Source organism: Watersipora subatra, chromosome 5 (assembly GCF_963576615.1).
Source record: "Watersipora subatra chromosome 5, tzWatSuba1.1, whole genome shotgun sequence".
NCBI classification, from domain to species: domain Eukaryota; kingdom Metazoa; phylum Bryozoa; class Gymnolaemata; order Cheilostomatida; family Watersiporidae; genus Watersipora; species Watersipora subatra.
This window is the reverse complement of record NC_088712.1, coordinates 60,140,175-60,153,317: the sequence shown is the minus strand read 5'-3', so window position 1 is coordinate 60,153,317 and position 13,143 is coordinate 60,140,175. Positions and strand designations below refer to the sequence as shown.

General features: G+C 35.6%; 1 protein-coding gene across 1 annotated transcript; it reads right to left on the bottom strand.

Moving 5' to 3' along the window:
- Positions 1 to 1,305: 1,305 nt before the first annotated feature.
- LOC137396340 (serine racemase-like) lies at positions 1,306 to 12,981 on the bottom strand. Its single transcript, XM_068082569.1, has 9 exons — positions 12,905 to 12,981; positions 8,605 to 8,793; positions 7,737 to 7,781; positions 6,992 to 7,158; positions 6,618 to 6,702; positions 4,914 to 5,061; positions 3,340 to 3,497; positions 2,200 to 2,250; positions 1,306 to 1,752 (listed from the first exon to the last, which is right to left on the bottom strand). The coding sequence occupies exons 1-9, from the start codon at positions 12,956 to 12,958 to the stop codon at positions 1,591 to 1,593; spliced, it is 1,059 nt and encodes a 352-aa protein (XP_067938670.1). The 5' UTR covers positions 12,959 to 12,981; the 3' UTR covers positions 1,306 to 1,590.
- Positions 12,982 to 13,143: the final 162 nt, after the last annotated feature.

Sequence of the window (13,143 nt, the reverse complement as noted above, 5' to 3'; positions counted from 1 at the left end):
TTCAAAACATTAAAATTCATGCATAGTTATATTATGATTTCACAAAGTCATATTATCTACAATAAATGATGTTATAAGCTATATCTATAAAAGTGTTGTAACTACTCGATTTGTTTATGACAGGTCGATGGTTTGACGTATTTAGTCCCTGCTTGTGCTTGTCACTCTGCAAAGTTGTTTGTTCTGTTGAATAATCTTTTGTAATCTTTGTGATGTATTGTTCTCCTTCATGTGTAGTGGTGACATCATATATGGTCATACCTCTACCAAGCTTGTTAATGTCTCTCATCAGCTGTAATGGTTAAACGGCTCCTATGCTTGATACATAGGAGAATAGGAGTAGTACATCAAGTGAGTACATTATTTACTGCACTGTTTGTAGCAGCTGGTAGAGATTGCCATTTCTCTCAGTTTTTGTTTTTCATGCTGTCGTGGCGATGTGTCCAATACTGATGCATTCCTAGCTTTATAGTTTCTCACGTTGACTTGTCAGTGCCTCCAAAACTGATGCATTCCTAGCTTGGCAGACTCAAACGCTGACCTGTCAATGCTTCCAACGCTGATGCATTTCTTGCTTGGAAGTTTTTTACGCTTTTATTTTAGCGTTATAATTCTTCCTATGCCATTCTTAGTGTGATTGCTGCTTTCTGTTATTTCTCCAACTTTCAATGTTTCCAACTTTGACACAGCTCAACCATATTCATAACATTTTAACCAATACTGTTAAACTCCAGTATTAAGCTTTCCAAATAACTGTTACTACAATGAGCCTTACCGGCAAGGTGCGAAGCGGGATTTCAAATGAATTAACATAAAGTGATTTCAGCTTCACTCCTTTGACTATATATTTAGCAGTTTTTTCTAATTGAAGTAAACAAGTAAGGGTTTGGGCAATGCTCATGAAGAGGAATAGTTGTACGCACACATGGCAGTAGCACTGCTTTAGCAATAAACAGTGACCACTGGTTCATATACCACTGTATCATTGAGGCTGTTGATTTCAGTCTTACTAATTTTGTTAGACACAGTTCTTAAATATAATGCAAAACTTGTCTAAGCTGTTTGTGATTGCAGTGTTTCACTGTTTATCAAATAATCTTATTCTGAAACAAGACAACTTGTTGAATCTCAATTAAGATAAGCTCTAAATCATATTAGCTGGTCACCAATTGGCTTCTGTTTGAGCATGAGGTGACAACTCCTATTATAATCAGAATGGCTTAGAGGACATGACAGCTTTTTCCCACATACATGAAACAATACCATTTGAAAATAGATAACATTAGCTTGTATTATTAACTTTGATTTGTCCAATAGGAAGTTAAATCACAAAATTAATTGAATAAAACTCAATAAAAATATTGTAAAAACTTTTCATAAAATGTATGATACCAGTTTTTTACTGTACCTAAAATGAAATATTTAATACGCTTGCAATTAGCAAAAAAGCCTAATAGAAGGTTGAACATAGCTGCATATAAAATGGTAGGTTTGATAGTTGCTGTAAAGTCAATTGCATCATCAAGTATATAAGGTCAATAAACCAAAACATTAACAAAGACCTATTCTAATAATCCATTGGGTTTGCTATTAATATGCTTTTTTAAAACTGTCATACCATGGGAAGTTGTCAATGTCTGCGTTGCCACCACATAATATCACCGCTACATTTTTTATTTCTGCAGGAAGTGAGGCCATCTTGTCAGAAAGAGCAGCAGCGACAGCGGCTCCAGCAGCAGCTTCAATAACTTGCTGTAAAAAAATTCTCAATTGTCTAAATAGATGTAAAAAAAACCTCTTTTTTCTCTCATAAAAGGAAAATACGAGCCAGGAAGAAAGCAGTTGTGAATAAGAATGAGTTACCTAGAAAAAGTTGTTCCTATGAATATTTCTCACTAATTTAATATTTACTCTCTCATATCCCTGCCTTCTTCACTAGAGTACGCTGAGGAGATTCCTAGCTCTCAAAGCATAATTTAACACGGTTTCACCGGTGAATAAAAACCTCTAATAACACTTACTGCTGCCCCAGTAGCCTGAGTGTTTTATAGCTATATATAGAAATCAGGGGTGTCTCTCATAGTGCCGACCTTATGCCTCTACCACAGGATAGAGCTGCTAATCTTAAGGACAGGAATGTTTTTACATCATCCGGCCAAGTACCAGAGAGAGAATATATTATACATTAGAAGCCCTCACCTTCATTCGATGAAAGCTGAATCTCATTCCTTCTATCATCTCTTCATCGGACTACAGAAAAACATTGTGAGACAATTCTTAACTTTTTAAACAATAAAAGCAGACAAATCCAACTCTAGAATTATATTCACAGACAAAATTTGACAAAAAATTAGCAAGAGTTTTTACAAGTGATTCGCTTATTTCCTTTCAGAGCAAATTAAAAGTTCGCTGTGTCAATTAACAAAGTCTAGAGAATCGTTAAAATGAATGTTGTATTTGTTGATATTTATATCAACAATAATCTATCTATAAATATCGATCTATCTAACAATATCTACAATAAATCACATGTATTAAAACTGTGTGAATAAAATCAAACTATTCATCAGTTCATAGCTTTCAATGTTTAAAAACATCTTCATTTCCATGAAATTCGAGTGCTGGCTCAAGGCTGGTTCCCATTATATCGCCGTATCTCGGCATTGATGCCACAATAAATCAGTGATCATCGATGATAACAATGTTCACACTGTCACAAACTTATCCCATTTGCATCAGAAAATACTTCGTGGCGTAGTGTTCCTAATTCTCTTTTTAAATTTTCGCGAAGAAACCTCTTTGATTTCATTTGCTGAAATTAATTACTAGTCACGCTGCTACTATCATAAATGAATATGAATAAATCACACTATCCACGAATTACTATCGCCGAAATGGTTCACATTTGAAAGGCGGTCGTCGATGATCGGCGAAATATCGGGAAAGTTTGACAGCTGCAAACTTTCACGACGTGTCCGCATTGCTTCATCGATGCCATCGGTTCACGGTTCACATAATCGACGATAAACGCCGAAAGGAAAACGCTGACAAACAGCAATGTAGTGTGAACCAGCCTTAAAAGTACCTTCATAAAGCTGAAAAAGGTCACTCATCCTCATTTTGGTCATAGAAACACTGCAATGCACCTTCTGGCATAATCATATTAAATGACAAACACCTTGTTCCATTTTACATGATTATTCCAGTTAAATTAAATAAACAGCCTACTACTAAACACTCAAACATTAGTGACAAGGTCATGCTAGATAACCATCAAAAGGCAAGATTATCACAAAACATTCCAGCTTGATCTGATGATAGCATTGAAGCTGCGTTTACCATTTCAAAGACATTCTTTTCTGCAAGCTCCTTTAGAAGTGTGAAGGTGTTGAAACCGGTTTGTTGAAGCTTGATGGCATCTGCGATTGTATCTAGGAATTGTGGGGGGTTAGGCCAGAGTCTCTCACCAGCCCTTAGACAGTCCTCGAGCATCTTTCCTACAATTACCAGCCTAATTGCCCAAGAGGCTTCAGTATTCACCTCTATGGCGCTAGTTTTATCCAAAGGTTTACACCTTAACATGAACTAATATGTATGAATCATGCTATTTTCTCAACAAGCTCTGTAGCTATGTCTATTAAATTATTGCAGCTCATTAATAACTTCTCCTTCGCAAAACAGTTCCTATGCTGGCTAGGCTGCTCTAAAATGTTATTGGCCTACGCCGATAGAGAGAAGGAGAATTCCTAAAAACCACCAAGTGGTGTGAACAAGAAGGCTCATCTGAAGGCTGATGAGAGTTTGGAGGACATCAATTGAAGAAGAAAATCAAGAATGACTGCTGCTCAAATAAATTATAATTAATACATATGTACTCTAGGCCTTGCACTTGCCTTCTGGAGAGACAGCATACTTACACTCACTTTTTGTAGTGACAGCATACTTACACTCAACTTTTGGAGTGATAGCATACTTACACTCACCTTTTGTAGTGATAGCATACTTACACTCACCTTTTGTAGTGACAGCATACTTACACTCACCTTTTGTAGTGACAGCATACTTACACTCACTTTTTGTAGTGACAGCGTACTTACATTCACCTTTTGGAGTGACAACGTACTTACACTCACCTTTTGTAGTGACAGAGTACTTACACTCACCTTTTGTAGTGACAGCATACTTACACTTACCTTTTGGAGTGACAGTGTACTTACACTCACCTTTTGGAGTGACAGCGTACCTACACTCACTTTTTGTAGTGACAGCGTACTTACATTCACATTATGGAGAGACAGCATACTTACACTCACTTTTTGTAGTGACAGCATACTTACACTCAAATTTTGGAGTGATAGCATACTTACACTCACCTTTTGTAGTGATAGCATACTTACACTCACTTTTTGTAGTGACAGCGTACATACACTCACCTTTTGGAGTGACAGGGTACTTACATTCACCTTTTGGAGTGACAGCGTACTTACACTCACCTTTTGGAGTGACAGCGTACTTACACTCACTTTTTGTAGTGACAGCGTACTTACACTCACCTTTTGTAGTGACAGCGTACTTACACTCACCTTTTGTAGTGACAGCATACTTACACTTACCTTTTGGAGTGACAGTGTACTTACACTCACCTTTTGGAGTGACAGCGTACTTACACTCATTTTTCGTAGTGACAGCATACTTACACTCATTTTTGTAGTGACAGTGTACTTACAGTCACTTTTTGCAGTGACAGCGTACTTACACTCACTTTTTGTAGCAACAGTGTACTTACACTCACCTTTGGTAGTGATAGCACACTTACACTCACCTTTTGGAGTGACAAGCATACTTACACTCACCTTTTGGAGTGACAGCGTATTTACACTCACCTTTTGGAGTGACAGCGTATTTACACTCACCTTTTGGAGTGACAGCATAGACTTTGCACTCGGGTCGTACAGATTTGACAGCCATAGCAATACCTGAAGCTAGGCCTCCACCGCTTATAGCCACCAGCACAGCATCCAAGTCAGGAATTTGTTCTACGAGCTCCAAGCCTATCGTGCCCTGTTTGGCCACAACAAGAAATCATGACAGTGTAGAAATTTATAAACAGATTATTTGAAAGGTTGCTATGTAAAGCTCCCTACCATAACCCAACACATTAAAAACTTTGGTAACACCAAAGGTGTGTTACGTTTCTTGCAAAACCTACATACACTTTTAAAAAAGAGTCATTTGAACTTGCCTTTTTTGTGGTGAAAAATGTAAACTTTGTTTGAAATTATTTTGATGCCATCCATTAGTAGCTGGTATCAGATACTATCAGAAACATCCCTTTAACAACCTATGCTCAATACACTTGTTTTAAATTCATAATAAAACTGGCAGAGCTACAGACACGGGCTAAAAGTTTCATAGACTTTCTTAAAAAGAGGAATGACATCTCAAGCTATCACGGCTAACTTATAATCTTGGTGAACTATTCATGATATTTGTATGTGTTGCCCAAACTATTAACGATTAGAGCACAGAATTACAGCCTTTCAAACTTGATTGTATAATATCAATTGTTTCAGCATCCTAACAAAACATGCTCTAGCATCACATCAAAGTTGATCCAAATACCATCTGCTGGGGCTGCAAAAGACATCCATATGCCAACTGTACAACAGAACTAAAATGTATAGTGACATGAGGCTTCTATCTGAGAACTGGTAAATCCATTACATAAAAAAACACAGAAACTATTCTGGAAATACAGTTATCACAGGGACTTTGGTTGAAAAAATAGAACTTATGATTACCACAATCGCCAAGTTGTCTACCCACTTTTCCATTATAGATGCAAATATGAAGTGTGTATTGATTGCGTTAACCAGTGATAATATATGCACTGCTATATGTACCTCACCAGCTATCATATAGACATTGTTATATGTACCTCACCAGCTATCACATAGACATTGTTATATGTACCTCACCAGCTATCATATAGACATTGTTATATGTACCTCACCAGCTATCATATAGACATTGTTATATGTACCTCACCAGCTATCATATAGACATTGTTATATGTACCTCACCAGCTATCACATAGACATTGTTATATGTACCTCACCAGCTATCATATAGACATTGTTATATGTACCTCACCAGCTATCATATAGACATTGTTATATGTACCTCACCAGCTATCACATAGACATTGTTATATGTATCTCACCAGCTATCACATAGACATTGTTATATGTACCTCACCAGCTATCACATAGACATTGTTATATGTACCTCACCAGCTATCACATAGACATTGTTATATGTACCTCACCAGCCATCACATAGACATTGTTATATGTACTAGTACTCTGACAGTCCCGGATGTCTTGAGACATCATTATGTGGAATAGCTATGTGCATAATTATTCTCAAATGTGGAAAGGTGGATGAGGGTGCAGTTGATAGCACACTTGGCTTTAAAATTGTAAATACCCAGGTTTAATTTCCATACAGAGCATCTTTTTTCCTACTGCAAATAGTGTGGATGTGGACAGACACGGGTCTTATTATAGTAAAGATCTCAACAGATGTAATGTTTAAACATGCGTGTTTGTACCTACCTGACCAGCTATCACATCTGCATGGTCATACGGACTAACAAACACTTGTCCGGTCTCTTTGCATACTTTCTCCATGGTTTCGACTCTAAAGTACATACAATAGAAATTGGCTCAGATTAAACCCTCGGGAACTCTTACAAGCATTGAGCAATCAAAAAGGTTTCAGTATAAACTTTGTAAAAATCTTGCTGCATGAGCTAAAAATAGAAAAACTGAGACCAACATCCACTGAAACATCCATAAATAGCTGTAGAATGTAATGAAAATCTTTCCCTGCTCTTTTATTCTCACATGACACAAACACGAGGAGACAATCACAAATCACTCATCAGACTGGTAAACTCAGGTGCATACATTCGTGTCGCCATATTTACCTTGCAGTAGGACTAGGAAAGCATTCCACTAACTTTGCTCCATAGCCTTTAATAGCCTCCACCTTGCAGGATGGACTTCCCTTGGGCACAACTATAGTGCAGGGTAAACCCGCGACATTTGCTGCGCAGGCCAACGCTTGGCCATGATTACCACTACTATGTGTCACCTGCATAAAGCGCAAAGTACCCAGGATAAATGGCAATCGCTTATACCGCTACGCACTTTATAGAACTCTTGCCTAGTGATGGTGATACCCATGCAAATATGTACGTCACTGTAGGCCTTCGCATGTGTCACACGTCTTACTGAAATATGTGGATAATATATTTCATGTTCCAGAAGTTTACTTAAAAGTTTCTTCTAACTCTGGTTCTATAACTAAATAATTCACTAGTTGTGACACCTGCACTGATTCTGCCAGACAGAAAATCACATGCTAGCACAATTCTGTTCAGTAAATGTTGTATCGGATGCAAATAGATCTAAACATCGTGTATCCCGCAATATCTTTAGGGTATGCTATACAGGACTAGCAGACCAGAAAGGGTTGAAGGATGCATTTTAATAGAATACTTGGATGACAAGCAGTTTCAGGTCTAACAAAGATGATCAGAGTTTAAATGTGGCTGCTCACATTTCACTCAATCAGGATTTAGTAACATGCGAATCACAGGACACTGAAAGTAGAGCAACTAGTTTTTTGACAGTATAGATTGAAAACAATTGCCAAGCATTATCACTTACCACTCCTGGATGGTCAAGGCCATATTTGCTTTTTATCTTCATCACCTACCAAATTCAATGGTATTAGATGATAAATCAATAACAACCAGCATTTTACTCCAAGACTCTAATTCTATGTACGCTGGTTCTATGTGAATACAGAGTACTTTGAGCTGTTACATAATTTCTACATTAGGTAAGCGTGATGTAACACTGTATTCTACAGTGAAATATTATGACTTTGAAGGAAAGATATGATATAGATCTGAGATGATATATCATTAGGTAAGCGCGATGTAACACTGTATTCTACAGTGAAATATTATGACTTTGAAGCAAAGATATGATATAGATCTGAGATGATATATCATTAGGTAAGCGTGATGTAACACTGTATTCTACAGTGAAATATTATGACTTTGAAGGAAAGATATGATATAGATCTGAGATGATATATCATTAGGTAAGCGCGATGTAACACTGTATTCTACAGTGAAATATTATGACTTTGAAGCAAAGATATGATATAGATCTGAGATGATATATCATTAGGTAAGCGTGATGTAACACTGTATTCTACAGTGAAATATTATGACTTTGAAGGAAAGATATGATATAGATCTGAGATGATATATGACAACATCCATAGTAAAATGATATCATGCGACTGAGAGGAAACATAGCCCAACTTGGGAAAAACAAACCTGGTGTAGCAAAGAGACAGTAAACACTAACGAGAAAGCAGCAATGAGAGAAAGCATCTTTGCAATGACACAGCTTAGCATAAGAAACATAAATTTTAATAGCGATAAACTATAACCGAGTGATGTAGAAATTTCAATCTTATGACTTGTGACAAAACATCAGTAGCAAGATGAAGACCACATACAGCATTAGTTGCTCCCCTAATCTTGAAAGCTCCAGTAGTTTGCAGATGTTCAGCTTTGAAATAAATATTCCTTTTAGCAATTCTGTTCGCTTCTGAGCAAGTCAAAACAGGAGTGAGCTTTATAAACCTTTGAATCAGCTCTCTGGCAGCGAGGATATCCTTTACAGTTACAACTTCCATCACTGCTTTCTGAAAATCCCATTACACTCTTGTAAATGGTCACAGTAAACAGAAATAACATTTGTTAGGATAGAAAATGGCTCTTTAAACTCAAGCATAAGGTTTCAAACAATTACGTGTGCACTAAGCCAGTGGTTCTTAGTCTAGGTCTAATCGAACCCTAGTGGTTCAGTGAGTCAGTCTTGGGGTCTGGTAGAGTCAAGACACATACAGTACATGGTCTCTCAATAGCAACAGCAAAAGTCATACTGATTTGCAAGATCACTTCTTTATGAAAATATACATAATTTGTTGTGAGTTCATGCATCTATGGGTGATGTTCTTTGTGATGTTAACGGACAGTCCACTTTGTGTACCACTAAAACAAATACCTGTATTTTGAACGTGCAAAAAATTATTTTTTATTTTTCAATAAAGAAGGGTTTGGTAAAAACTCCTATAAAACTGGTGGGGTTCAGTACGGCCAACAAGGGTAAAAGCTACTGTGCTAACAGGATGCTGTTTCCTTCATTGGAATGACTAGACGATTTCATTAACTAAGTTCTTATACTAAAACTTAGCTAATCTTTTGATCACTGTTCATCTAACATAAATCTATGTTTTTAATGTTTATGGATTGCAAATCATCCGATCTCAACATAAAAACATATAAGATAACTAACAAGTACAAAAGTACACAGAGAGTTTAAACTGTTGCCATAACATTCACAGCCTTGCATTACTACCTCAAAACATGTCATCAACACAAATAATAATGCTTAAATAACCTCTGCAATAGAGTATTAAACAAAAAAGGCTACCAAAATATTGTAAAACTCTGAATTCAAAAGCATTACAAAGACAGACAGCAAGTCAATGAATGTGCTATAGCACAGTGCTGCTATTGCTTTCAGAATTAAATGCAAGTAAAGCATTAGAAAACTAATACTTTGCATGTTTTTTTCATTGCCTGTCATATTAAATGACTAGTAAATGTGAAAGACAAAAGTTCCTAAAGCTGATGTCACATAACGTCTTCAGGAAGCGAGGCGAATATCTAGAAAGAGCATGCCAATGAGATACAAAAAGAGACATTGATTCACATATACGTATTTATCGACACTCACGATTTTATATTTTTATCTTCTAGTTCAACTAATCCTATACTGACTGTAGACTTAAATATATACTGTTAAAAAGTGGTGTTGTTATTGCCAAACAGAACTTGAGAGATATCCATACTCTATGGTAATACAAAACTCTTTTTTTCATCTATATCGCATGCTATAAATCACATCCTGGTACAAGTAATTAACGCAATTGTCTTTTAGATGCACATAAAACCTAGGATTGGTGTGAAGCCTATACCAAAGCACATTGTGGCTTTGACCACGCTTGTTGAAAACAAGTGGCCTCAAGGTAAGTTACCGTACATGTCATCTGTTGCCGTTCTTCATTTACTTTTCCGATATTATGAATGTTAGAAGTCCATTTTATTTAACAAATTTTTTAACTATTTTTAGACTCATGACATATGATTTCTTTATGCATGATATGTGAAATTCACAAACTAACCTTGTAACTATTGTTAGAATTAATTTGTTTGTGATGACTAGTTTATATTTTAAGCAAGTTGTTTTTCTTACTAACTGCAACCAGACTCAGCATGTCTCTCAATAAACCCATAAATATACTGAGATGCATGTGTAGAACAGAAGCAGAACATTTTTCATGTCTGAAGTCGTAATAAAAGGGTTCATACATTCTAGCCAGCCTAGTATAGCGGTAAAACCTGTTTCGTATGATGAATATCAAGTTGGAGCTAAAATGTGTACCATACTTTTATAAAAAATAGATGAAATGTAAAGCCAAGTTACACATCAAACAAGCTTGTTATCTTTAGATAGCATGCAAAAAGTGAAATACACGCATAGCTCTCTGAGACATATGAAAAATATAACATGTAAACATTTCCTAAAATACATTATAATGGTTTATATAATATTATAATTAATAATAACTAATAAATCATAATTATTTTTCTTCCAAAAAACTATAAAAACAAATCGATTTGTTTTTAAACATTATGCTGTTTTGCGTTGTTCTTTAAGTTTCATTATGGCTATTGTGTCATTTATATTGTCTTACTAAATGAATGCCCAGTGTTGCATAGGTTATAAAATAATTACCCAATACATTTGAGTAGTTTACCCAGTAAGCTAGTAATCTAAACCACTACAATAATAATAGCCATTTTTGAAACCAGTTTAATAACCGTTACGCATGGTGATCAACCATGCTAGGGATAACCAATAGAAATTTCCCAAGCACTTCAAGCGTGAGTTTTATAACTAATGCAATGAATATCTTTACTATTATTAATTACTAAGGCCAGTTAGATACATAGTGTATTGGATTAGCTAGTTGGTCTGCAGACCTGCAGGTTCCAAATTCAAATCCAGTGTGAAGTGAATTTTTCATTCCCACAACCTTATTGCTATAACTGGGCAGACAAACGACAGACACTGAGGTTTACATATATAGGTAAAAATCAGTTCATGAACTAGACTTTCTGTTACAAGTTGCTAAAATTATGCCTCTAAGTAAGCTTAAGAAAACAAAACGACTTGATATGCCATTTTGCGCTATTCATTAATTTCTGTTACGGTTACTGTGTCATTTATATTGTCATATATATTTCACTGTGTTGATTTGAATATAAACATAATCATGCATAAATCGGATTTATCCACCACATGGTCACATGAATATATGGAAAATTGAAACTGCATTATACACATATATGAAGAGCTTTCTAACTATTCTCATGATTCCTAAGAGGATATTGAGAAGAAGGTGTATACTCAATTAGTTAGACAGAATCATGTAGGTTATTTTAAATCCGGAAGACTGCCAGATACTAGTTAATGTAGCATTAAATCATAGCCGTCTTTTGATCGAATGTTTTGTGTATTCAATTCTTGTGGCGTGCAATGCAACATTATAATATGACCAAGAAACCTTTGCTACTGAAAATGTTAAGCAATTCTTTTAAGATTTCTAAGTACATGCGTTAAGTACATAATACTTATTACAGCAAGTAATGCTACAATGCTATGGCTTTATTACTAATCTTTGTTGCAGCCAAATTTTCTACAGGTTGACAGGAAATGTTTAACCTTACTATAAATGGCTGCGGTAAATGTTGTTACTTACAAAGCGTTAACCAAAAGGTCATGCAAGTCATATGTTTTTGATAAATCCCGCGTGACTGTGTGAACTCTGCTGATGTAGAGTGCGCTTGCAAGTTTTTATAATTGAGAACACAACATTATTCTAAAAGAAAGTGCCCTACAGAGCCGCTACATTGAAAGTTCAAATGCCCTTACTTCGTAATCTATGTTGGAAATTCATTGAAACACAATTTATACCCTATCTCCTTCTTCAATAATTTTTGTTTTGCTTCCTTTGCCATATCTTAGGTAACAGATGTACAACATAGTATAAATATGTAATAATATAATATACAAGCTATAAAAAACTACTGGTCTGTCCACAGATAAACGGTCAGATGCTTCCTTCAGAAAGCTTTTTGTTTTATTTGTTGGATAGCTCGCTTTCATGCTGTGCTAACAAAGTTTGGTGAAATTCTAGTTTAAAAATACGTATGTTCAATGACATATTAAATTGTCAACATATTAAATACTTTACCAACTATCAGAACAATATGCATCTTACATCTTTTAGTAATCTACAAAAGGGATACAAAATCAGTTTAAAATTTTTAAGCTATATTATGATACACAAATAGTTTTTAATATAGGATGTTAATAGAGTTGGCTATGAAAATTACCATCTTCGTACTCACATTTACTGCATTTCTTAAAGCGTGGCGCTATAAAATGCGAGTAAACTAGCATAGCATTTTTGCAACAGTGACAATAAAACACAGGTGTTGCAACCTTAAAACAGCGTATAGCAGATGGACTAACCCAGCTTGCAAAACAAGTGTCATAATTGCAACAAGTAAACAAATAAATGCAATTAAAATATCGCTTAAAAGACATTGAAACACTAAAATCTAGCTGTGATGAAAGGTAGAAAAAAGTGCTTTTGACCAAAAATGGGCAACAATGCATACATGCACAATAAATCCCTTTTTTGTATTGAGCAGATCGCGTCTACTTGGTGGCATTTATAATTGATAGTCCATTTTTGCACAACTTATGGCTGATTAGCTAACTCTAACTGTTGAGCATGAAAGCTCGCGCAATTAAGTCTCGCGTAGCTTTGGATACATGTACATTGTTTAGTGCAAGTTCTACAACTCATTACAGACTGTTCAATAGGATGCAGAATTTACTTATTCTGACCAATCAA